The sequence below is a fragment of the Astatotilapia calliptera genome, chromosome 8 (assembly GCF_900246225.1).
Source record: "Astatotilapia calliptera chromosome 8, fAstCal1.2, whole genome shotgun sequence".
Lineage (NCBI taxonomy): Eukaryota > Metazoa > Chordata > Actinopteri > Cichliformes > Cichlidae > Astatotilapia > Astatotilapia calliptera.
Window position 1 is genome coordinate 5,419,170 of NC_039309.1, and position 25,688 is coordinate 5,444,857.

At 38.5% G+C, this 25,688-nt stretch overlaps 2 protein-coding genes across 5 annotated transcripts in view; both read left to right on the top strand.

The window, feature by feature from the left end:
• Window positions 1-879: 879 nt before the first annotated feature.
• On the top strand, window positions 880-9,172 carry psmd11b (proteasome 26S subunit, non-ATPase 11b). 2 transcript variants are annotated; one of them, XM_026178081.1, is made up of 13 exons: window positions 880-1,232; window positions 2,295-2,396; window positions 2,934-3,130; window positions 4,040-4,097; window positions 4,390-4,584; window positions 6,191-6,335; window positions 6,427-6,487; window positions 6,857-6,919; window positions 7,173-7,298; window positions 8,019-8,054; window positions 8,161-8,212; window positions 8,302-8,444; window positions 8,539-9,172. In XM_026178081.1, the coding sequence occupies exons 1-12, from the start codon at window positions 1,142-1,144 to the stop codon at window positions 8,442-8,444; spliced, it is 1,269 nt and encodes a 422-aa protein (XP_026033866.1). In that variant the 5' UTR covers window positions 880-1,141; the 3' UTR covers window positions 8,539-9,172. The 2 variants fall into 2 exon arrangements, with proteins under 2 accessions (XP_026033866.1, XP_026033865.1); XM_026178080.1 differs by having other exon boundaries at window positions 881-1,232; window positions 8,534-9,172.
• A 2,025-nt stretch (window positions 9,173-11,197) lies between these two features.
• Window positions 11,198-25,688, top strand: part of LOC113028093 (vesicle-fusing ATPase-like) — a 30,012-nt gene continuing 15,521 nt past the window's right edge. Inside the window, exons 1-9 of one of the 3 annotated variants that reach the window (XM_026178082.1) lie at window positions 11,198-11,345; window positions 14,426-14,511; window positions 15,264-15,360; window positions 17,330-17,369; window positions 20,164-20,330; window positions 20,552-20,659; window positions 20,879-20,954; window positions 21,373-21,528; window positions 24,151-24,350. In XM_026178082.1, coding sequence (XP_026033867.1) covers window positions 11,334-11,345; window positions 14,426-14,511; window positions 15,264-15,360; window positions 17,330-17,369; window positions 20,164-20,330; window positions 20,552-20,659; window positions 20,879-20,954; window positions 21,373-21,528; window positions 24,151-24,350 — 942 coding nt within the window. In that variant the 5' untranslated portion in view covers window positions 11,198-11,333. The other 2 variants (XM_026178083.1, XM_026178084.1) reach the window with 2 other exon arrangements.

Genomic DNA, 25,688 nt, shown 5'->3' on the forward strand with positions numbered 1-25,688 from the left:
AGCACGTTTATAGAGAGGGTGATATCATGCAAAACTCTCAAGAGGCAATGTAATCTAAAGTTTTTAATCAGAAAGTAGGTTTTGTGTACTGTGAAATATAGAATTAGTATCCATAGAATTCAGCTTAAATTGGTTCAGTTTTATATCTATAGCACCAACACACAACAAGAGTCACCTCAAGGCGCTTTACAATGCTAGATAATGAAAAGATCAGTATTAGAGTGCAAACCCCAACAATGATGAATCCCTGTTAGCACAATTTGGCAACAGCGGGAAGGAAGAACTTCCTTTTAACGGGAGAGCTCTGGCAGAACCAGGCTCAGGGAGAGGCAGCGTCTGCCACAGCTGGTTTTGGAGTGAGGAAAAAGATAGGAGAACATGGAGAACATTGAGAGACAAGAACAAAACAAAAACTATGAGAGACAGAAGACAACAGTTATTGATATGCAGTAAATTTAATGACATTATTTGTATATGTTTTTCCAATTAGAATATGCTTCAGCAAGAGCACAGAATGAATATCAGCACACATTTAGGGACCCAAAGAGATATTATGACCTGGATACTACGCCGGGGTAAATTTGCACTAAATAAAAATATAATTGCATGATTTTAATCCATAACAAACACACCAAATAGACCACATTAATGTTTTATCAGTTTTTAGACTCTGTCTCCCAAACTGATCTCAGAATAGCACAGCCTGCGCGCATCATTAGGGATGATCGTTCTTAGGGCGGCATTTAGCCACGGAGCTCTCTGAAAGGGATCACATTTTAAACTGAACTTTAAAACTGAATAGAAAATAAAACAGAAAAATAAACAGACCTCTAAAAACTGTAGTCAAGGTTAAAAAAAAACTGAATACGTCATCAGAATTAACATTAATTTCTCACAGCTGGTAGAAGTGAAGACGAAATGGATCCAAGATTCTCAGTTATTGTGGGGAGAAAATTGTCATGGGCAGAAATAAGAACTAGTTTCTATTTATGTTTTTAATACTGCAACAAAGGAATTTGATGACTACATTTCCCATTATTCCTTTCAATCCCGACATGCAAGATGTACAGTGGCGTCACAGGCGTTTGGTAACGTAGTCCCCGCACGTATTTTTCATTCAGGCAGCATTTGAATAAGGAAGATGGCGGCTGCAGCGGTGGTTGAGTTTCAGAGAGCTCAGTCTCTCATTAGCACGGATCGCAACGCCTCTATCGACATCCTACATTCAATAGGTGAGTCTTAGGCTGGTGTTTTGAGGTGAATATCATCCCATTCACTGCTGTAATGAATGATTTTACAGTTAGTGTGAGGCGGCGGGGTTAGCATGTAGCTAGTGGCTTTGAATAGCTGGAGCCGGTGGTGTGCCGTGCTGACTCACTGTAGAACGGTGGCTAACGGGAATTGCTAGCTGGTGGATGTTAGCTCGTTAGCACCGTTGCTAACTCTAGGCCTAGCCATGGAATGTGTCTGTTGGTGGTTGTCAGAATTGTGCATGAGTTCCACTGTGTGTGTGTTGGAGCTGTGACACTGAGCACAGTTGTCATTGACCCAACTAAAGACTGTCATGTTAGCATAGTTAGTGTTGAGGCTAACATCATTAGCCTGTTATCAAAAGCCTCTCAACAACACAGTGAAAAGCAGCTACCTTATAAAGCGAGAGGACCTATAACCTGTTTCATAATCAGCTCTACCTCTATAAATAACTAAATGATGGTGTAAACACACGAGTAGTGGTAAAGAGTTCTTACATTTCCCACAACAGACATAGCTGTCCCCAATCTGCCTTGTCACACCAGCCCTACTAGCTGGCAAGATGTCATTTTCTCTTGTTTACCTCTAAGGAACTTATGTTCTTTCCACCTGTATATCTCTAGTATCAGTGCTGAAATTATTAAATGCTCAATTCCCCTGAAACTGCTCAAAGGGGCAAAATTATTTCTTAGTTATTAAGCCACAAATTGACTGTTTCCCTCAGGATTGTTTTCTTTAGTAAATTAGTTGGATTTTGGAGATGGTGATGGGACTAAGATATCTCAGTTTTGTCCTGCACAGCTTTGGCATTTCAAAAGTATTTCAAAAGATTTTGTTATTGAGGATTTTATGGAACCAAGAAAATTTAATTTTATTTATTTAATTATTTTTGGTTAAACTGTTTATGTCACATGACAAATCACAAGATGGGACTGTGTATTGTTATAATAAAGTGTGGATCACTATGCATGTTTGTAAATTTACTTGCCTCATAGTTATATTTTAATATTTTTTTTCTCATGTGAACTTGTTCTGTTTATCAGTGAGAAGAGATGTTCAAGAGAACGATGAGGAAGCGGTTAGAGTTAAAGAACAAAGCATCTTGGAGCTGGGCACACTGCTGGCAAAAACGGGACAAGCTGCAGGTAATGTTCAAAGACATTCTGTGTACATTTTATGTTTGGCTAAAACCTGGGTCCTGTTCCAGAAAACAGTTTCAGTAAACTGTGAGTCTAGACTTAAAGTCGGAATTGATTTACTCTAACATGAGAAAAGTTAAGCTTCCAGAAAAGCTCATCTGACAGGGGTGAAATTCAAGTTACATCAACTGAATATAAAAATATAAACCATACAGATAATGGTTACATCTAGTAAGAATATCTCACTGAGATTTCAGCATTTGTAGTGTGAACTTGTGCTGATCTGATAAGAGCTCTTATAGCTGCTTTAGGTGCAGCAGGAGGTGCCAGAGAGAAAACCTGCCAGTGAGCAAGTTAGGTTCACAATCTGTTTAGGTTATACGTCTTTTTGCAACAAAAAAACTCAGTTTTCCTCATTTCAGGGTTAACAAAATAAGTTTTCCCTAAACCTGTTGCAGGGCGCTGCTCAGACTAAGAGATGTTGTCATATATATGTTTTTGCTCTTAAAGTTTTGAATAAGTTTTTCTTGTTTTTGTCCACAGAACTTGGTGGACTCCTGAAATTTGTGAGGCCTTTCCTGATGTCCATCAGTAAGGCCAAGGCGGCTCGGCTCGTCCGCTCTCTGTTAGATCTATTCCTTGACATGGAAGCAGCAACGGGGCAGGAGGTGGAGCTGTGTCTTGAATGCATTGAATGGGCCAAGGCTGAGAAGAGGACCTTCCTACGACAAGCTCTGGAGGTAAAAAGATGTCTAGCATAGGCTTGTAAAAACCCTAAAATGTGTAAGCCCATACATACTTTGTCCACACCACGTATGAGAGCAGAAAAGTGTTAAAACAGTGCTACGAAGTCTTTTTTTCTGAACTCTATCACTTTTACACCAGATGTGGCCTTTCTACTTTATAAAAGGAAGGGGAAAGATAACTGGATTAAGTGGGGGATTATTTTGTATTTTGGAAGTTTGATAGTAAAGACCTCCAGAGTAGTAAAAGCAACAAATTGCAGTACATGAACTGTGCCATTCTGATAGAAGAGGAGTATAAAGATGGTTATTGGATTTGTCATAAATGAAGTTATTGCTAGCTGATATATTTGTCCTCCCACCTGACCTCACTTAGTGCTGACATGGAACACAGTTTATGAGTAATGATAGTGAAAACAAAGAAATATGATATCCCAAACATAAATAGCAGCTGTGGGAGAGATCAGATTTAATGCGTTCTGACTCATGGAGTGGGAGACGCTGTGATTTCAGACAGATAATGATGGAGCGATTGGTTGTGCAACACCACCACTGTGACTCTGAGATGAACCTGGATGAAAACAGGAAACCTAAGAATTCTTTACCTTTGCCTGAAGAGGATGACAGTTGTAGTTGTAATTTACAGCAATTATTGGAAAGCTAATAAAATGCTCACGGTGTGATTTCTTGATGCTCAGTGCGGAGCTCGATATGATACCTGCAAGAAACAGTTTGATACCAGTTACAACCAGATGTTTTCATCATCAAAATGCTGTAGAAGTTAAGATTACTCTGATGGAATTAATAAAGGGTACGATTCTGTCATTAGTTGTTTCTTATAACTGCTTCCATGTCACAGCTGTTGCTGCTGTTCTCTGCTCATCTAACAGCTTCTTGTTCTTTCAGGCACGACTGATCTCGCTCTATTTTGACACCAAAAGATACCAGGAGGCCTTGGCTCTCGGTGAGTGTTTAGAGATCCTTTTTAACATTTTTATGTTTTGGGTGAATTGCAATGTCTGTTTTCTACCACCAAGATATTTGGCAAGAAGTCTTTCATTCTTCTAGTGCTACATTTAAAAAGTTAATGCTTGACTAAAATACTTCATAAATAAGGGGTTGTGGGAGGAAATTGAGCAGCACATATCAGCACTATAATTGCGCATTCATCCCCAGGCAATTACATAATTTTGATCAAAGTTATTGCAGAAGCTGGCGTACACGATATTAACCCAGATTTGCCCTCTTACCCTCAGGCTCCCAGCTGCTCCAGGAGCTGAAAAAGATGGATGACAAAGCTCTTCTGGTTGAGGTGCAGCTGCTTGAAAGTAAGACATACCACGCCCTCAGTAACCTGCCCAAGGCCCGCGCAGCCCTCACTTCAGCCAGAACCACCGCCAACGCCATTTACTGTCCTCCAAAGCTCCAGGCAGCTCTGGACATGCAGTCAGGTAAGAGTTACCAAAGTCTTACCTGGAATAACTTTCTGTCTGGGCGAATTATCAAAAAATGGGAGACTATTTTTTTCCTTCATTTTTTTATTCATAAAGATGCGGGATTGTAAAGGCCAGGTTCACACTTGACCGGCTGATTACTGCTGAATATTTCTTGCATGGGGCTGAAACGGTTAATAAGGCAGATGGATATAACAGCTAATGAATGGTGTGCTCATCCATTGTAGAAGGTAACTGAACAGACTACATAATATTATACCTCTGCCTGAAGGTACATCATCCATGCTCTGCTCAGTAAAAACAAAATGATCCGATACTGATTGAGAAAAAGTAATAATCAGCCTAAACAGTCCCTCTGAATAACTAGTGAAAAAAAAGGTGTCAGATTTAACACTGATGATGCTTGAAAAATGTTGCAAGGGTTAGTTTCACATTTTTACAGTAAAAAGAACAACTTAGTTGTTCAGAGGAGGGGAAAGGACTGATGTCAGCAGATGCTATGACGATGTGAGATCGGCACAGTTTTCTGGCTTTTTAAGCCATCCTTTCCTGCAACACTACCATGCAAAAATTCAGACTTTGTCATTGATAGAATCTTTTATGTCATTCGATTGCAAAAGTTGGATATGTGGAAAATTAGTGCCTGATGTCTACCATGTTGTCCTCTTTTGGTTCAGTCATTGAGCAGGTGCCAGGCATGCCATAAATCTTTGACGAGATGCCCTTTTCTAGAGTTTAATATTGTTTGATAGGATCTCATAGTAAATGGTAATTTTCTGGCCTTTTTTCCTTTTTCTTAGTTTCAGCTTTATTTACAAAAAAGGCACATTTTTCTATTCTTAAGTTGAATGAAGTTATGGTGGTTTAGAGTAATAAAATGTTGATGTAGACAGTGCTGCACCATCAAGAATTTTTACCCTTATTAATAATTATTTTGTGTTTTAATAACATAAAGCAGGTCTTTTCTCGACAGGTGCATGACAAATTTAGATTTGATCTCCAGTGCCTCTAACGGTTATGAGTATGTGAAAACCACACAGTTTCTGATGTTGAAGCCAGAAGAGCTTGGAGGCATGATCTTATCATATTTATTCATGGATATAAATGGTGGAGTGGATGAATACAGTAGAGCTTTTCTAGTCTTATAAACAGTTTAAAGCAGTTTGCACCAAAAGCTGCATTCAGGCAGCCATTTTACGATTGCATACATACTCATGACACATCTGGGATGTTTTTGACTTTCAGTGTTTTGTCTACATGGCAAAATACAGACTTTGAGGTGCTTGGGATCAAACTGCTAAATTCCTGATTACAGGATGGCGACTAAATTCTTAGACTTAGCTGCATAACACAATATGACCTGAAAAAAATGACACAACATGATCATTTCTTTTGTACTTTCCAGCGTTATGATTAAGTTGTCCATGTCGGGCAACGCCCAGAGAAGCTCAGCACATGGTGGTTTTAATACTCTTTGGAGTCATGCAGTCATATGGCAGCCTCGGCGCTCCGAGTTTTTGTTGAAGCATCACATACTTCACTGTTGTGGGTTTTTGTTTTTGCCTGAAATGGTAACTGTCATGCTGTGCCATCTCTGGTGCAGGGATCATCCATGCAGCAGAGGAAAAAGACTGGAAGACGGCCTACTCCTACTTCTTTGAGGCCTTCGAGGGTTACGACTCAATCGACAGCCCCAGAGCCATCACAGCACTCAAATACATGCTCCTGTGCAAAATTGTACTCAACTCGTAAGTAGTACTTATACTGTTTTACAGTAATACGTGGTACTAAACACTCTTTAAATGTCTAATGAATGTATTTATTACTTGACTCTTTCAGGCCAGAGGAGGTACAAGCCCTGATCAGCGGTAAACTGGCCCTCAGATACGCAGGCAGACAGGCAAGTACAAGCTGTCATTGGATTTTTACCCAAACACGGAAAGAATCACAAATGCTGCAAACCACCTTTTGAACTAAATAAAATAGAAATATCAGTTGTGGATTATTCACAAAGCAGCAGCTTTAGTGTGCAAAGGTGTAATAAACATGTTATTTAAGTGAAGCACACAGTTTTTGTGCGAGTGCTGCAGAATTTTACTCAAATCTTTGATGATATTTGAATTTAAATAAATGTCTTGGTGTGTTTCAGAAGAAAATGACCTTCACTGTAACTACCAGATATTTCTTAGTTTTGTGTGGGTGCTTCATTAATGTTTTTTTTCTTGATAAAAACATTACTAATATTTTTTTCTCATCTTTCTGTTTGTAGACAGAAGCATTGAAATGTGTAGCCCAGGCCAGCAAGAACAGATCATTAGCAGATTTTGAAAAGGTAAGAATGCCTTTAGCATTGTCAAATTTTGCCCGGTGGCTTTAGATAAAGATAAAGAAACACACATTTTGTCATTATGGTCTCTTTGGCCTCACATTTGTCAGCTGAGGGTGAGGTGACACACTCAGAAGTTAACATTAGGTCCTCGATTTTCATTTTGAAGGATTAAAACCTTGACGTTTTGTGTCGTAAGCTGCCTCCTTGTTATTTGACAATTTAAAGTTTTCCTAAGTCAGAGTTTGGCATGTTCCAGGCCCTCACAGAGTACAGAGCAGAGCTGCGGGACGACCCAATCATCAACACTCACCTGGCCAAGCTGTACGACAACCTGCTGGAACAAAACCTCATCCGAGTCATTGAACCATTTTCCAGAGTGCAGGTGAGAACATGCAAGGCTCAGGTGTATATAGGAAACCCACCACTGTAATACAAAATGTGAAAACTTTTCCCAATCAGTCCTAAAACTTTACATTTGCTGAAAAGTAAAGTTGTATTTGTGTCTTTGAAGAAAAAACATCTCATAACATGGGGGATCATTGTAAATACAGCCGCTAGCAGACTTTGTTGCCCTGGCAGCCATATAAGCCACCCTCTGCTTTTCTGAGTTAATGCGATACCATCTCTTGGCCTGAAAGCTTGATTTTATAAGCAATAATGCTTCCCCCTCCCCTGCTGTTTGGTTTATTACACTTTCATTTTGGTGAAAACTTTGGGAGATACTGGCATCTTTCTCTCTAGAGTCACTGCTTAACTGCGTGAATATATTTTAGATGCATCACCTTATTTCCCAAAGGTATATCAGTTTGAGTGATCCTGGAGAAACCCTGCAATATCCAGAAATGGCACACAGACACACTGTGGACTATTAGCATGATGAGGCAGCTACATTAAAAGCCTTTCTATTTGATTTAACTCTTGTGCTAATCATACAGTTTATACTGCGTATTTCTATCAAACAATAGAAGCTGAAGTCTGCGTGACTGCAACAGGTCTATTACTTAATACTAGTACAGACTGATGTTATTGTTTGTTCTTCATCATTACAACTGAAAAATGTATAATTAAGATCTGTATTTAATTTGTGTCCTTCGGTTTTCAGATAGAACACATATCAGGTCTAATCAAACTATCTAAGGTAAGTGTTGCTGCATTTTGGATTTATTATTTATTTAAATTTTTTTAAGCTAACATTCAGTCTTGTGTATCAGCTCATTTTTAATTCCTCATCTTTATCTCTTTAGGGCGATGTTGAGAGGAAATTATCACAAATGATTCTGGACAAAAAGTTTCACGGTAATTGTGTTGTTGTATTAAAAAAAAGTATTTTGCAAAGCTATACTCGGCAGTCTGCTGTAATACTGTTTTTTTGCACGCTGCCTTAGGAATCCTCGACCAAGGTGAAGGTGTTTTGATCATATTTGAAGAACCCCCAGTGGACAAAACATACGAAGCAGCTTTGGAAACAATTCAGAACATGAGCAAAGTCGTGGATTCGCTTTACAACAAAGCCAAGAAGCTGACATAGGTGAGTAAAATTAAAGGATTCGGTTATATGTGCAGTCTTCTTTCTCTCGTCTAAATCTATTTTTCTTCTTCTTTTTTAAACCCCCTCAGAGCAGATCACTGCAGCAGTGAGATGGAGAAACTGTGTGTTTGACCAGCGTGTGCAACATTTTCAGAGGGGACAAGGGAGAGCAACAGGAAGTCTCACAAACTGCAACAAAACAGGATCCCCCAACATCAAACCCTCCCCCCTCTCTACCCCTCCTCCACGGACAATTTCATCACTTTTTTTTTTTTCCTTTTCTTTTTATTCTTTTTAATTTTGATATCTCTTCAGGATTCTGTATAACACTCAGCGGCCATATCAGGCCATCAGGGAATATTGTACAACCACAATAAAAAAAGATGGAAAGGTTTAAGAATATATATATGTTTATATCTGCTGTAAGGTTCGGCCTGCCAAGCCTTAAAGCTGACTCCACTGCAACCTCAAAGGTGCAACTTTGACCTCTGTGGCCTCGGGCTCTGCGAGGCTTTCTCTTCCTCCTCCATATCTTTCAGAAGCACACTGTTCAGTTTTTGGAAGGTTGGGATGCTCCTTGGAGTGCTGATTTTTAGCCCAAGAGCTCCCTCTAGCTCTTTTTTTTTCTTTTTTTTTTTTTTTTCCCCCTCCTCCTCCTCGCCATATCAATGCCAACAGTTAGTCCCCTCTGTATTTCAGATATGTATTAAACACTTTCTTTGTTTTTGGCTTTTGTGTTTCTTTTTTTTTTTTTTTTTTTTTTTTTTAAAAGGAAATCAGATGGTTGCCACGTCTGCCCCTCCTGCTATTATAAGTTTCTAGAACAGACAGGATGCCATTTCACCACTAGTGCCATGTTTTCGGCGCTTCTGTTTGCCTCAGTGTTTGGATGCAATGAGATCGCAGGGTAGAGGTGGAGATCATCGCCTCTGAGCGTCTGTGAGTTAACCCGGGTGAACAGTTCTCCATTGTTAGTTCCTAGCACTAGTGTGGTATGCTAGCAACCAAACAATTTGTATGGTTTTGATTTGGTTTTTGATTTTTTTTTTTCTTTTCTCGTTTTGTTTTTCTCTTATAAAGACATTTTTGAAAATAAATATTTTGTATTTTAAGGATTTTGTCTTGTCTCTTGCAAAAAAGAAAAAAAGTTGATAATTTGGGCCAATGGAGCTAGTTTGTTAACCACAAAGCTGCATGAGGTGGTTAGTAGGCTGGTGTTTCATGTTGCAAAATTCTCTGACATGCATTTAATGATGGTAGAGTATCCCAGATGATGTATACGATAGCAAATGTCTTTTTTTTTTTTTTTTTAAAGAAGAGGTGTTTACATTTAAAAAATTAAAATTACTCCCAAAATGGAGATGTTAACACCCTAAGAACAAGACTACACTTTTGTGTGCTGCTCTGTCAGTAACAACTTTACATCAAAGGGCATTAAATCCATTTTTTCTAATGGCTTTGATTTTCATTTTGCTTTTTTTTTTTTTCACTAAAGGTAATTTGTTTTATCACATTGAATTAACCTTTTCTATGATTCTAAGCAAGATTTATTTCTTTTCCTCAAAAAACAAGAAGCACAAGTCGTTACTGTAGCTGTCATGATAATTAAGAGTTCCAGATCAAATACTGCATCATTATGAGTAACTTTGGATCCCCTCGCAGCATTTCTACAGATTTTTTTTTTTTTTTTAACAGATTTTCCACATAAATAAAGATTTCCATTTGCCTTTGAAATTTAAGCATCTTGTTTTCCAGCTTATGTTTTCATAAATAGTTTTCTGCTGTCCACGTGATTTGAAGGCAGTTATATTTAAGTTTTTATAACTCATAGAACAAGACGTGGTTATCAAATTGCACATTTATAGTAGTTCTTTATTAGAAGTTTTTCATGTGGAAACGATATGATTCCCAGAGCAGACAGATCATACACTCACTGGACACTTACATATGCATTTTCCCTTAAAAACAGCCTTATTGCTAAGTAGCACAGGTGGAACAAGCTGCTGGAAACAATCCTCAGATATTTTGGTCAATACTGACATTACCGCATCATATCAACACTTCCTGCAGATTTGTTGGCTGCACGTCCGTGATGTAAATCTCTCCCCTCCACCACATCCGAACATTGCTCTACTGCACTGAGTTCTTCAGCTACAGAAACTATTTTGAGAAAACAAAACAAAAAAGTTTCACACATTATCTTCTTCACAGAATCCACAATCCATCTGACTAAGCACATTTACATTTTAGCCACATTTTTTTGTTTATTTGTTCTTTTCTCCCATAATTCTTGTTCCCAATGATAATAATGCCTATATGTTTAATATGTGTTTTCACCTTTATATTGCAAATTACAATGTTGTATAATCCACAAATTGACATTTTAGTATCTGATTTCCTAAAACATTTATTTCTTCAACGCCATTGTTTTATTATAGCTGGACTTAGGACCAGATAAGCCTGGTCCAAGGGCTACATAACTTTTGATATCCCTAAATAACATCCCAGTTTGAAATTTCTGAGGGTTTCTAATATGAAAGGAAAACACAGGCATAATAAAAACTGAAGACTGTAATCTAAAACGAAGTCTAAACCCAGCCTAATGTTATTGTGGATCATTTTTCCCCATATAGAAAAGATTTCGTTTTATCTATTATCTGACACAGCCTTTTTTTTGTCACCTTGGAGCAATCCAACCTGGGAGAAGATCACTTTTATGGGTGTCTAAGGATTTCAGAAACAAGCTTCCCGTCGCTTGCGTGATGACGTTACAGTACGTGTTGAAATCCCGCCTCCTTCGACGTCAGTCTGTGCGTTTACCTCTGTCAGCGGAAGCTTGATGCAGAGTTTTACCAGAAGTAGGATAAAAAACAAAAACAGCCCACAGTGATGTCTACACGGGTGAGTTTATTTGAAGCTCAGACTCAGAAGTACACTTGGAGCGGAAAATATTGAAGAATAAGCCGGAAGTACACTTAGAGGACTGCAGGGGGGTTTGTACTCGGACAGTGAGCCAGCACAGCACTAGCTGTGTGGCAGATTCAGTTGTCATTCATAACTTCGTAGGCAGCCCGGAAGACAAATGGAGTATCTTATGACCACTGTGAAACTCAGCATTCATGCAGCTGTTTTTGTTTCCCACCTGTGAATTATTATAAGTAACATTTGCCATATTTGGGCTGTTTAGCTGTGTTTTTAGCCTCGATATAAAAAACCTGCTGTTCAGGGTTGGATGTGTCTCTGAAGTGAAATGAAGGAAGTGTTGCGGTGTTTAATGGGTAAAAGGGAACAAGAAAGGCACATAAAGAGAAACGTTTACTGAAAGCCCAAACTTACTTTTAACTCAGTGTTAAAAATTGCATTTTTACTAATACTTTAGCTACTTTCAATTAACCAGTAATTAAGCCTGAAAAGCCCCATGTTACTGGGTATAGGGCTTTTCAGAGATATAGGGTATTTGGTGATTTTAAAAGTGTGATATTCTAATATATCATCCTATATATTAATTCACACACATGAAACAAACACATTTCAGCAGCATTTTTGTTATATGCAGTAATATATTTGCTTAGGTACTGGGGCCTGTAATTGAAAGTAAGGTTAGTATATCCAGGGTATGTTTCCTTTGTCTGGATTCACCCCTGACATGTCAATCAGACTAAGCAGTCACATGAAGCTGGTCATCATCTCATTAAGTTAACCCAGGATTTCCCAATCTTGCTACAAGTGTATTTGTAAGGGGAGGCGTTAACAGCACAGCCGCTGATTTTGCAAAATAAGATGCACCTTTAATAGCAACCCTGCTGCTGCAGACATATCAGCATTGTAAGAGAAAAAACTCTATACAATAGTTTAGCATTAAAAGTACTGTATTAATGTGTGTGTATTCTAAATGTTTTGATCAGTAATACTGGAAAAGAACTACTAGGCTATATTAATAAAATTTAGTGTATTTGAAGGCATCTCTGTCAAGACGTGAGAGAATCTGATGCATTATAGTCAAGTTGTATTTAATACAGTTAATACTATAGCATAATTCATGCGCAAAATATTAGTAACCATAGCTTTAAAATTAATGTAGTGATCGCCGTTTAGATTCACCTCGGCATAGTACAGGTGTTACTGTTAAAAAGAGAAAGAATGGGCTGTTCTCAGCCAGTGCAACATGTAAATGTGCATTTTGTCTGCGTACACACAGCCTTAGTTTTTAGTCAGTTTTGCTGTAGCTGTGTAAAACAAAGTGCCGCTGGATGAGAGTAAGAGGAAAGATCAATTATCTTCTTGTTTAAGCTCGTTAAACAAATGGTTTGCTAAAGGACTTTTATCAGATTTTTCCCAGTAAACGTCTTGAATGTTGATAACAGAAGTGAGGGCTGCTGTGGACTCTAGAAAAACATGTTCTTTCATTCCCCCAGTTCAACATCGCGGTCACTGTTTGCTGTGTGGAGCTAAGTTGTTAACTACACCCATATTGACAGTAAGCTTCACTGCTGTTCTGTCATCAAACTTATTGCTGAGAAAAACAGAGGCCTCTTGGGCTAAATCTTATAATAGATACTGAGTGTAGTTGCAAATGTGAGTCAAGTATGGTTTTACATGCCATGTCACCTTTCTGCTGTACAATAAAATTGAGTCTGTTCACCTGGACGTAGTGTTTTCAATGGGAGAAACATTTCATGATTCATCCAGGTGACTTCTTCAGTCTCAGAGGCTTTTTTAGGCTTTTTTTGGTACTTTAGTACTCTTTTTGTTCAGAGAGGAAGGGGAGGCGGCCCACTGAACATGGGCCAAGACACCTTCCTGCTATTGTTTTCCCTTTTTCAATGAACAAACCTAAAAAAGTTCTTATTATCACCAACAACTCGCCAAAAAAATAACAATTCTTAATACTTTTGACCTCGGATAGACTGACAATCTGAGATTATCAGGAGAGCTAAAAGGCACAAGAAAGCCTACTTCCTGAAATGCTCAAAGTAGGCCAAGATTAACGTTTTTAGATCTAGGTCAGCACTTAATCATCTTTTTGGATATTTGAGATGAAAGCAGGTTAAATCTTGGTCGCTTTCTAAGAAGGATGTAATGAGATGGGGGTTTTCTTGTAATTTTCAAGATTTTGTTTCTACAGTAATTTGGTTTGGTAATGTTTTTTTTTTTGCTACGCAGCCTGTGTGTGTCAGTATAAAGACTTGTGTATGAATTTGCCTTGAGACATTTTCTGTTTTCATAGTTTCATAATTATTTTTTTACACAACAGCCTGATGTGGAGTCATAAAGATCACTGAGCTGCAAACCTAGTGTGCAATTACAGTACAAAATGATTCTTCAAGGCCAGTCTAAGAGTTGACTAGGCTACGCAAAGAGAGTAGTAAAAAAAAGCATGCATGCACGTGACTCAGGTGTGCAGAAAGTTAATGTTCTGCTGTGGCTTTGACATCATTGCTTTGCATAGTGCAACTGACAGGAAAAAACCTACCAGCACAGAAAAAAAAGATTGTACAGGCCCGTGGTGCATTGGACTGCTAGTTTTAAACCTTTTTAAAGATTAGGGTGCACTAAACCAAAATTTGAAGGCACACTTCATTAATACTAGCAATAAAAGGCTTCTTGGTTCAGCCATGACAGCACACGTGTGCTTCTATGCTGTTAAATTCAGCTGGGTAAATCCAAAAAGGAAGGAAATAATACAAATTATCATGTCACTTTCCCCATGATACCTTTAACTGGTAAAAGAAGTGAGGTAATGTGCTAACAGTTTTAGCTAAGTTGCAAAATTTAATTAATTAATTTACAATTAGTCTGGCCAAGTGTGATGATCTGATTCCTTTTTGTGTCATGTATGACCATAGGCCGACCAAACCTTTTACCCTGTGGTTTTTCTACACAAAACCAACACAAGTGATGTAAAGACATAACTTGAGAAATGCTTTTATTTGTATTTATTGTCTTTTGCAAAGTCACATTTTTTTTTTTTCTCTGTTCAGGTTATGCAAACGGCTCGATGCCCGTCAGACGAATTGTCGCTCACCAACTGTGCTATCGTCAGTGACAAGGATCAACATTTTGAACAGTGAGTCAGATTTTTGGTGTGCATCTACACAGGCTGTGTGTCTAGTTTCGTCAAACCAGTGGGTTTATGTATCAGCTGATAGTGATGTCTGCATTCAGATTTTTGACGTTCTAGTAGATCAGGGGTGCCCAATCCCGGTCCTCGAGAGCTACCGTCCTGCAGCTTTTAGATGCATCCTTGTTCCCACACACCTGAATCAAATGAATGGCTTGTTATCAGGCCTTTGCCAAACATGATGGCATGCTGAAGAGGTAATCAAACCATTTGATTCAGCTGTGTTGGAGTAGGGATGCATCTAAAAGCTGCAGGATAGTAGCTCTTGTGGACTGGGATTGGGCAGCCTTGTAGTAGATGGACAGACCCAGTTAACAGACCCCATTATGGGATGGATGTTTGTATGTCCATGGAATTTTCTGAGTCATGGTCTGATTAATCCAGTAAGATACAACTTAAAGTAAAATAGATACAAACTGTTGTTGTTATGCTGTTAAAAGGCCAAGAATGGACTGTCCATCATTCAGTTTATAATCATAAATTCATCAAAGACAATTAACGTAAACATGTTAGGTGCTTCTGTGAAGGACAGTCAAACATGTTACCATTACATTTATAATATATGACTTCATTCGTAACTCAAGCCAAGGTATCTTGTTTGAAAACCTTTGTCAAGACAAAAAAAAGTAATGGGATTTTGTTTGTTTCAAGTATTTGCTTCATGTTTGCTTTCCTTCTAATTCTTCGTCTCGATGCAGACACGTGATTGTGCGCAATTCAGCCCACAAGTATGTTTTCACCTTGAAGCCGCATTCCAGTGTGAACATCAACACCATCGCCTTCAGTCAGGCTCAGGTAGGCTTAAATGTTTGAGAGTTTCAGATGATCCTTGGCTGCATGTTGTCACTGATTACTCAGTTCCTTGATGTATTTCCTGCAAATATGATATCTCGGTATTTTTACCGATACTTTTTTACCACGACTGTTTTCTGTAAGTACAGCGTCTTTAAATTCAAAGGTTGTAGATGTCAGGAGGACGTTAGCAGGTCTTAAATTGGGTAAAAACAAACTCAGATAAACTATAAAACATGACTTAAATAAATGTGTCATAAATGAATAAAGTTAAAATGCAGAAACAGTCTGTGCAAAATTAATTATCAGACCGTGCAATGCTCAAAGAAACAGCAAAATAACCCAAGAGATCTACCTCAGACTGTACAGGCCTCAGCTAGCATGTTAAATGTTAAGGTTCATGACAGCACCATTGGAGAAAGAGTGAACAAGTATGACTTGTTTGGAAGTGCTGCCAAAAGAAAGCCTCTTCTCTCCAAAAAGTAAACAGCAGCATGGCTCAAGTTTGCAAATTTATATGTGAACAACCCATAAGGATTCTGGAGCAATGTCCTTTGCATAGGTAAAGCGGAGATGTTTACCCATGATGTACAGTGCTACTTTGGCAAAAACTAAATAGTGGATATCAGTAACAACACCTCATGAGGGGGGGGGGGGCTTGTTTTTCAGCCAACCTGAGCACCTCGCAGTCATTGAGTTGACCATGAACTTCTTTACTTACAAAAGTATTCAGGTTTTACATGTGAGGCCATCTGTCCAACAGATACTAAATCATCAGGGGTAATTACACACGCTGCTTCTCCATTGTTTATTTTTTGTTAAATAATAATTACATAGTGTAATTTATGATGTGTTTCTGTTCATCTGAGGTTGCATTTACCTAACTTTAAGACCTGCTGTAGAATAGATCATTTATTATGTCCTGAAATGTAAAACCTTAGACTTGACAGAGTGTACTCTTTCTGTTTTATTGATGGTATATACTGTATTTTGAACAAAAGCAGCAGGTGAGCTGTTAGGTGTACAGCAGTGATTAGAGTGATTGACTGGAAAATGTGACTTCCTAGCACGTATTTAAAAGCAGAGGTAACCTGCGTCAGGAGCTGCTGTAGTTTTCAGGAAACTTAGTAAAACACTTCAACATTTTCACCTTTTGACCGATTGATGTTTTTAATCAGTAATAAATAGCTCAGTGTTTTGGATGAGAGGTTTCTATGAGTTCCTGAGCCACAGCTCATTACCTACAGTAGATTGCAGTAGTCACATGACCAAGCTGACCAGCATGGAAACTAAAACAATGCACTGTTTGGGACACAGTGAGCAGCAACAGACACAAATTTGTGTCATAGATAACTTCCACTTATTAAAAAAATGCATGAAAACACTTTGATGGTGTTCAACAAAGCATATTGTTGTGTATTGCTCTTTTAATCTTCATAGCAGTTTGCAATCTGATATTCTGACAAGTAAACTTAAAAACTGTGGTAGTTTGAGAGCTCTTTGCATGGACCTCTTTGTTTGTCTCAAACTGTCTGTTCCTGCTTTTTCCTCTTTTTGCCTTGCCTCTCTCTGCCTGCTCTTCTTCCATCTATAAACTTGGCAGCTACGACCGCACACAGGTACTACTGAAACCCCCTCAAAATGGTCTTATTTTACCACAAGAATTATACTTACTGAATGACCATTTAAAACACGGAAACTGAGTCTGCCTGCTGTCTCAAATAAAAATGGCTAGTTGCCCATCAAAGACACGAGTGATGTATTTCAGTGGAGTTTTGTGAAATAAGACCATCTCGCAGAGGAATGTTGCACTGTGAAACGTGCAGTGATGTTTTCTGTGTGGTAGCTTCGTAGGAAATGTTAGTGCCTTTTAGACTGCTAAATGTTAGCAAGGTTGTTGCCATAGTGCGTCACTTTTTAAGAGCAAATGATAAGGCGTGGAACTAAATCAATCACTTCTCTTTGTTCACAGAGAAAATGGGCAGGTATAATAATTGGACAAGAGATTGAAGGTGAGTTGAAGATTTAATCTTTTCAATGCATTTTTTATTTAAAGCTTTCCACATTTGGCCACTTGGGGGCAGCAGAGCAAAATGAATACAAAACATGAAGTTTTTTTTGCTTTTTGTTAATTTGTTTTCTCCCCATCTGACTTCTTCTGGAGAAAGAAGTCCCTCTTCACTTTACAGATATGTGATACCTCGTAAATAAGTAATAAAGTGTTCACTTCATTTTTCCTGGTTCATATTGGGGATGAATTTGTGAGACAGTACACAAGATTGACAGAAATCTCTGCATTTTCATCCTTTTTTCATCCTGTTATTCTCGAGGCTTTAGAATGCAGTTATACTGATATAGCTGATAATTAAGATAAATTCTGATAAAATATGGATAATTTCTCTTATGAGCAGCTCTCAGTAAAAGTTTCTTACATATATGTACAGGGTGCATAGACTAATGATTGCTATAGTAAATAGGTGTGAAACTCATTTTAGTTCACAAGCCACATAGGGCCCATTAAAGAGAGCCAAACTAATGAAACCAGTGCACCACCAGTCTAAAAACACCTCTGACTTTAGCCTGAGTTTTGTGTAAAGAGGTTTCAGTATATTCTGAAAGGTCTAACACAAAACCTTTTGTGATTGCTACTGTTACATGGTTGTGTATTTATCAACAGAGTTTCAGTATTTCTCTCATAGAAGTGAATACCTTTAGAGTCACTGGCAACCAGATAAGAAGCACTAGCAGGGACCTTGAGGGTTCTTTGATGTAGCGTGCATACTTCTGACTGCACACTGCAGTCTTTCTCACTGTGCTAACTTCTGATGGTCTTATCATACAGATTTCTAATTGTGCGTGAGGTTAGAGGGTATAGCTATTATTCAAGTGTCAGGAAGGAATGAGGGAATATGATTTGCCCGGCAGATTGAAAGACAGTTTAACAATATGTGTAGGTGTTGCCTCTGCATATCTGTCACAGAGGCTAGCCAGCATCCAGTGAAAGAGGAAGACTTTCCTTTGATAGATATTTTTACTTAGCCCCCTCGGCTAAAGTGGTGCGTCTTACTTGATTTGGGGGGAAGAAAAGAATAAATGTCGTCATAGTTTTAAAATTTGATCCCCGTGAAAAACATGAAAGCCCTTACTCTTATTCTTCACGTATTCTTATTCATCAAATCACTATGTTTTGGTATTTAAACCTACCATGTATTTAATCATTCAAATCATTTTCATAATGAATATAAATGTGGTAGCAGTGTCTTCTAGTGACTATGATTAATTTGGGCATATTGAATGTGGATATTTCCACTACTTGGCAGCAGTGGAAATATCAGCACGCTACTTGCAGACTATCTCATTTTCATAACGAGATAGCAGCAGTTTGAAGAGATTCAGTTTAGAGTGAAAGGGGATGATGGATCATATCTAATTCAGGAGCTGCCTGGATTTCATTTGGTTTCTCACATTAAAGGCTGAAGGAGCTGCTGGCTGCTAACGAGGAGCTAGTGATGTGGTTATCCCTCCATATGCACTAATGAGCTCAAATTCAGCTATTTAGTTAGCATTTAACAAGAGATGAGAGGGATACTAGTAGATATAGCAACACTCTCTTTAAATTCTAAAGTTATACCTATCAGAACGTAATAAGTAACCTGGTGCTTAGCAGGTCTTAAAATTAGGTAAATAAAACCTCATATCAACTGCAAAAAAACTACATATTGCATTTCTTATTGCTTATTTAATAAAAACTAAGCCAAATGCAGAGGCAATGTGCAAAAAACTAGGTATATTTTACTGCCCTGTGTTGCTAATCAGCTTTATAAAAGCAACATTTTATCAGTTTGCTGTTCTGGACACTTTAGGTGTTAACAAAATGCAAAGGAGGAATGATGCCAGCAGTAATCAACTGTAACTGCTCATCAATCTGGGAGTGGTTAAAAAAAGTCAATTTTCACATTCCGACACATTTTGAAGTCCATCATTCTGCAGTGAGAAAGATTATTCACAAGTGGAAAACTCTAAACAGTTGCCAGTGTTCCCAGGAAGAGACCTAGCACATTCTTCTTTGGAAGTGTTGCCTCCTCTATTTACAAAGAACATGGCAGCATGGCTCAGGTTTGCAAAATTGCATCTGAAACTTGTGGTTTTGCACATCAGTTTATTCTGCTTTTATTTACATTTTGTTAGGCTTCATAGCCTTTTCAAACAGACAGTATAGTACAGTTTTTTAGTTTTAGTAAAGCTACTAATGTCATAACAGATTGAAATGTTTTTAGGCAACGGTGGTGATAAAAACAGCTTTCATGATGTCTTTTTTGAAAGTTTCTCCTTTTTCGTTTACATCAGCAGGCATAATAAATCATTTGGGATCAGTGTTTGGAAAGAGTCGAGGAGCTAAATAACAAGATGGAACAAGAGAAGCACTGACTTCTATCCAAATAACATGACTCCAGACAAATTCTAATGTTGCGCTTTACATGGTGGATATATGAATTGGCAACTGTTTCCTCACTTGTTCACTATGAAGTATTATCTTCAATGTAACTTTGTGTTTTGAAAACTGCTATACAAATAAAGTGATTTTTATTATTCGGACAGCTTTATTAGGTGATATAATAAACATTTTTACACATGCACTACAGTCCTACACTTTTTCAAACATTACTTTAGCTGTTTGCAAAAATACCAACTGTCACATCCAGCGTTAAATAGTCTGCCAGCTCCCCACTACAGTGCCCATGAGCAATGATTCAGGTTAACGAGAAATACTTTGTGCTTTCATTTTGTTCTTTTCTGCCATCACAGTGTCAAACTACACGTTTGACAAGTCCAAACAGTGTGTAAGCAGCATGACCGTGGAAATCGACTTCCTGCAGAAGAAGCATGCAGACAGCAAGGCCTACGACACAGACAAGATGGCTGCTGAGGTTCTCCAGAGCTTCAACAACCAGGCCTTCAGTGTTGGCCAGCAGGTGCTTTTTGGCTTTAACACTTTAAATACTGATTCTAAAACGAAACCGGAGACCAGTTTTAAAATGAAGCTTAGTAACACCTTTACACATAAATTTAAGAGTAAATATGTGATCATTTAAACTTGTTTACTACTTAAATGTGTGTGTGCTTGTTAAACTGATTATCTATGTGTGTTTTTGTTCGTTTTGTCCTGTGCATGTATCTTCTTTTTTAAAACCAGCTCGTGTTGAGTTTCTGCGAAAAGCTGTTCATCTTGGTGGTTAAAGATATGGAGGCCATGGACCCCAGCATCCTGAGGGGAGGACATGGTTCTGGGAAGAAACAGAAGGTATCTGGAGAATATTTTTAATGCTGTCCCTTGATGTTCACTCACCTATATACCATGGTAGCTATTAATTTTAATCCATACAGTTTATCTTAAACCTTCAAAAGGGCCAGATGTTGTACCTGAATGTTGATTTCAAACAGGTTGATGCTGTTATTGAGGCAGTGAAAACAGGGCAGTGTCTCAAGCCAGTTATCATCTTACTTTTGCTTGTTTCTTTAGATTGACATTGGTTTGTTGGTGGCAAACAGTCAGGTGATTTTTGAGAAAGCAGAGAACTCATCCGTAATCCTGGCCGGTGAGTGTCGGACTTTTACTTTTTCTCTCATTGTAAAAATAGATTCTCATATGCCTACACTTAATACAAAGTGCAAATGTGACTGCTAAAACCACTACACCTGTTACACCTGCATTTACATACATCTACATTAACTACATCTGAAGCAATTCTCTAAAGTACCACAAGGGGGCACACTTCACTCACTTAGCTTGGCCTTTGGGGTTTAAAGGCATTGGGTGACTTATTAATGCAATACTTTAAATACAGAAACCAAAACTGGCTCAAGGAGAGTTTAAAGTTACATTTTAAAATTTTAATTAACTTTGATGCACATCAAAATAAAGCTTGCAACGTCTAAGACACTAACAAACGGAGGAAAAAGGAATTAAGTGTACTGTTGAGTGAATAATAAACATTTTTATGTTTTACCCTCCAGGGAAATCTAAGACTCGAGAGTCACGTCAGTCTATTATTAGCCCAGACTGGAACTTTGAGAGGATGGGCATTGGCGGCCTTGACAAGGAGTTTTCGGACATCTTCCGGAGAGCGTTCGCCTCCCGAGTGTTCCCTCCAGACATAGTTGAACAGATGGGTAAGCCCCCCTGGTTTTGTCATCCCGTATTCATTTGTTTGTGGCTCTTTTTCCACTTTTTATACTGCCATGCTTAAAGTCTGATGATGATTTAAGACATCTGTGTGATGAGGCCATAACTGGCCAACAAAAAGAAGTTCGGTTGTGTCAAAATCTATGAAAAAATGACCCTATTTCTTACTTCATCTATGATCTCAGGAAACTGTTTCATGATGATGTTACTGTCTAAACTGTTTCTACTCTTATTGGCTCTAATATGGAGTTCATTTTTTAAATTATCATCCCATTTGGAGTGATAAAGCATTGATCCTCAGTGTTTTGTCAAAGAATTTCATAGTCACTCGATATGAGTGCATTTGTCCATACTTGATGAACATTAACAACCAAAATGTGGAAAGAAAAAATCAATCCTAATAATCACTGTTTTTCTCTGTCTCAGTATTTCTTCCACTGTTCATCAGATTAAAGAGATTACTCATGCTAAATGTAATCAGTGTTTTCAGTTATTACATTCAGCTTGTGTTTAATCCTTTCGTCGACGTAACACAAACATAACGTCGAATAATTCCTCTGAGAAATGCAGCAGCATTACCTGAATCGGCAACCCCCACAGTGAGGGAACAATCAAAGCAGTGTCCTTTCTGGGTGCCTGGACCGTGACTAAATTCCCTGCTATCCCCTCTCATTAATAAATCTTTGACAGCAATCAGATTACAATGATGATTCATTTGCCAAAAGGACAGCAGCTCATTCTAATGAAAGCCATCAGGCGGTCTTTGTGACTAATACGCAAACCCTCGCTTCTCACACGCATTCACACACATCTGTCCTAATCCTTGCTCCAAGAAGCTAACAGTCTTGTGAAAACCTGCTGTAAGGACCCCCAAAGCATGGCAAATATACACTTTACATGAGTTTCCCAGACTCTCCATACCTGCAGAGCTAAGAGCGGCAGTGTCCAGCAGTGTGCGAGCTGACCTTTAAACAGTTGGTTGTGTGCAGGGATTGGCCTTTGGCTGTGCCCAGCTGGATGTTCTAATGAGATGGCATGTCCTGATAGCGCACCCAGCAAAAGGTAAAGTGGTAATTGGCAGGCGTGGGGAGCAGGCGGTGCAGGTGCTGACAGAGCGGCAATATGCGTGCATACGTCACACATGATGTGTGTGTACCTGAGATGCTGAGAGCTTCACCTTGTCTCCCCTTTGCTCCCAGAGAGGTGAAGCAGACAGAGAGAAGCTTCAGTGCTTGCTCTTCCAAACCCGACACAACCACATCACTTCTCCCCACCTTGCAAGAGAAGCCAACCCCCTCGTCTCTACGCTCTCACCTGTCAGACTGGGCCGCTTTTCCCTCAGCAGGCCAAATGGCAACTCAGATGGTTATCTGTGGCCTCTCAATTAGTCTGAGCTAAATGTCATTAACCAGGTGCAAAAGGCCATTTAAAAGAACCACACTGTAAACATTACCGAGTGGAGAGCTCATGGATTCCACGCATGATCTTCTTGGAGAAGAAGCAAGTCTTTGAAGGAAATCTTAAGTGCTGGAATTATACGGCTTACACTTCTGCTCCTTGGTCTGATCATTAAGTTCATAATCTTAAAATTAACAGCAGCTCAAGATATTTTAAGGTGATATGAATGTGCATCAATGGAGGTGAGGTAGAGTAGGAATTGCAAAGAATGCCTACTCTACTCTGTTCATGTTCATCACACATTTACCCCCCAGTCAAAGGGGGAAAGGTCAAAAATGGCTGTATTTCTTAAGAAAACTAAATTCATATTTCAGCTTCTTGTTAATATCTGTAGACAAACTATAGAAACTTCATCACCTAACACTAACACCTTACTGGCTGACTAAAACTTTGCAGGGCGTCACTGCAGTCCCTTCTCAGTCAACAAAAAAGTAATCCATTAAGATCATTTCTATAAAAGGCTAACATATAGCCAACTTCTTACGAAGGATTGAATATTAAGCTTGAGAATGACGACAGAGCGATAATACACCACAATACTAGGGTGTATGCCAACATTTTGCAGCTGCTACATTGTATAAAGCTAAATTATTGTCCGAAATCTTGGGTAATGAACAACACTTAAAGCAAATGCCTTCTCCTGTTGAATTACTATTTTCTTTTAACTGGAGAAGCCATTGGTCATCCTTCTTACGTAACCTCTGGGCTCTCCAGTGTAACTAGCAGATTTCCAGGCCAAGACTTCCTGTTCTTTTGCTTGTCTATGTTTACTAGTGCATATATATATATTTAAACACAGCTAAAATAAAGCTAAAACATTAGTGGTTTTGAATTTGCATTTCAGCAACGTAGTTCTCCACGGACTGTTTACCTGTTTGCAGCCAGAGCCTACTCAAATGTGGCTGATCAATACAACCTGGACTGCAGACAGAAACCAGATAGCTTCTGGTATCAAATCCCTTATCCCTTTGTGAATAGATTTAGCACATTCTTATGCAGACATCTGTTTAAATAGGTAACTGTTTTGGAAACATATGATACAATTTATGCATTTTGCCACTGATTTCTACTCATTTTCTAGCTGTTAAAGTGAACTGTGGGTGCTCGGTTTAACATCAGCTCCTCTCCTCTGCTTGTCCATCTGTCTCCAGGCTGTAAACATGTGAAGGGAATCCTGCTGTACGGGCCCCCAGGCTGTGGTAAAACCCTGATGGCACGACAGATTGGCAAGATGCTGAAGGCCCGGGAGCCAAAGATCGTCAACGGCCCTGAGATTCTCAACAAGTATGTGGGAGAGTCTGAGGCGAACATCAGGAAGCTGTTTGCAGATGCAGAGGATGAACAGAAGAGGGTGAGAATAGGACACGATGTACATTTTGTATTGTTCTTCCACAACAGAGCCAGCTTACCAAAGCAGAGCAAACATAAAAGTCCTGTTTGTATTAATAAACGAGTCTGTTTTGTTGCAGCTTCCAAGTAATATTGGCTGTGTTGCTAGAACTTTCCTAAACTTCTAATCTAGAAGTCATCAAAAGTCACTGTGTTTGTTCAGAGTATTTTCTCAGTAGCTATTAGTATTCTTCCAGCATCCCAGTGAAATACTGATAAGCACTGCAGAAAAAATCTAATTTCTCAAGAGTGGAGAGATCTGCCCTTTAGCCAGACATAGCTGTAATGACTTTTTAAAGTTTGTGCGTGTGTGTGTGTGTGTGTTTGAAAGGGAAGAGGGGCCACTGAAACCCAGCAGTGATAGTTGGTTTGGATGGTGTGACATAAGCCTCACTCTGCACCACTTAATGAGGGGCTGGGTTCTCTTTGACCTCCTATAAGACCTCCCTACAAACCCCCACACACACCGTGTATGTGTGTGACATTAACAGCTCTACACCTGCTTTAAAAGCTACGTCAGAGTCTGACAGGTCCGTAGATGGAGCGATAACCCCCCACCCGGCTGCTCCATCGCTTTTTTTTCATTCATTCATAAGAGGCTCAATACTTGTATTCAGCTCAGGATGAAAGAAAAGCAGTCACGGTTTCTTCTTGCTATGCTTCTGTGTCTCAGCTGAAAAAAAATGTAATTTGATTTTATATTTTACAAGGTTATTATAGTTTAATAGTATACTTTTTAGTAGTTTTATTTTAGTTTTATTTTAATGTAAATTTACAATTTCCTTATATTTTCCTTATGTTTGCTGTGTGGATTTTACTTTAAATTTGGTTTTTATTGTTAAAAATGTAATTTTTTCTATTAGTCTCACTCTTGGGTTGAGTATCTTTTCATATAATAGGGGGCATTTTTAAAAAACAGTTTTTACAATATAAAAACTTGACTCACATTTTCCACTTTCAGTAAAAAGTTTACTTTCAAATTTTATTTTATTAACAAAAATATGTATTTTTTGTTTTTATGTTATTTTAGGAAGCTTCTTTTTTTTATTCTTCTGCCTCTGCAAGGTGCTAGATGGAAAGCCATTTTATGGAGTTCCACATTAAATCACTGTAAATTGAATTGGATGTCAAGAAAATACAGGTCAGCCAAGGAGAGGTAGTACCCAGCTGTAATAACACTGCTGTGCTTACTTTTTGTTCACTAAACATTTAAATGAATGTCCAAACCAGAACTTCCTATGGTTTGCCAGCTTCAGATCTTACAAAAAAAATGCCTGAGACTTTAGTTATTCCAGTTTCA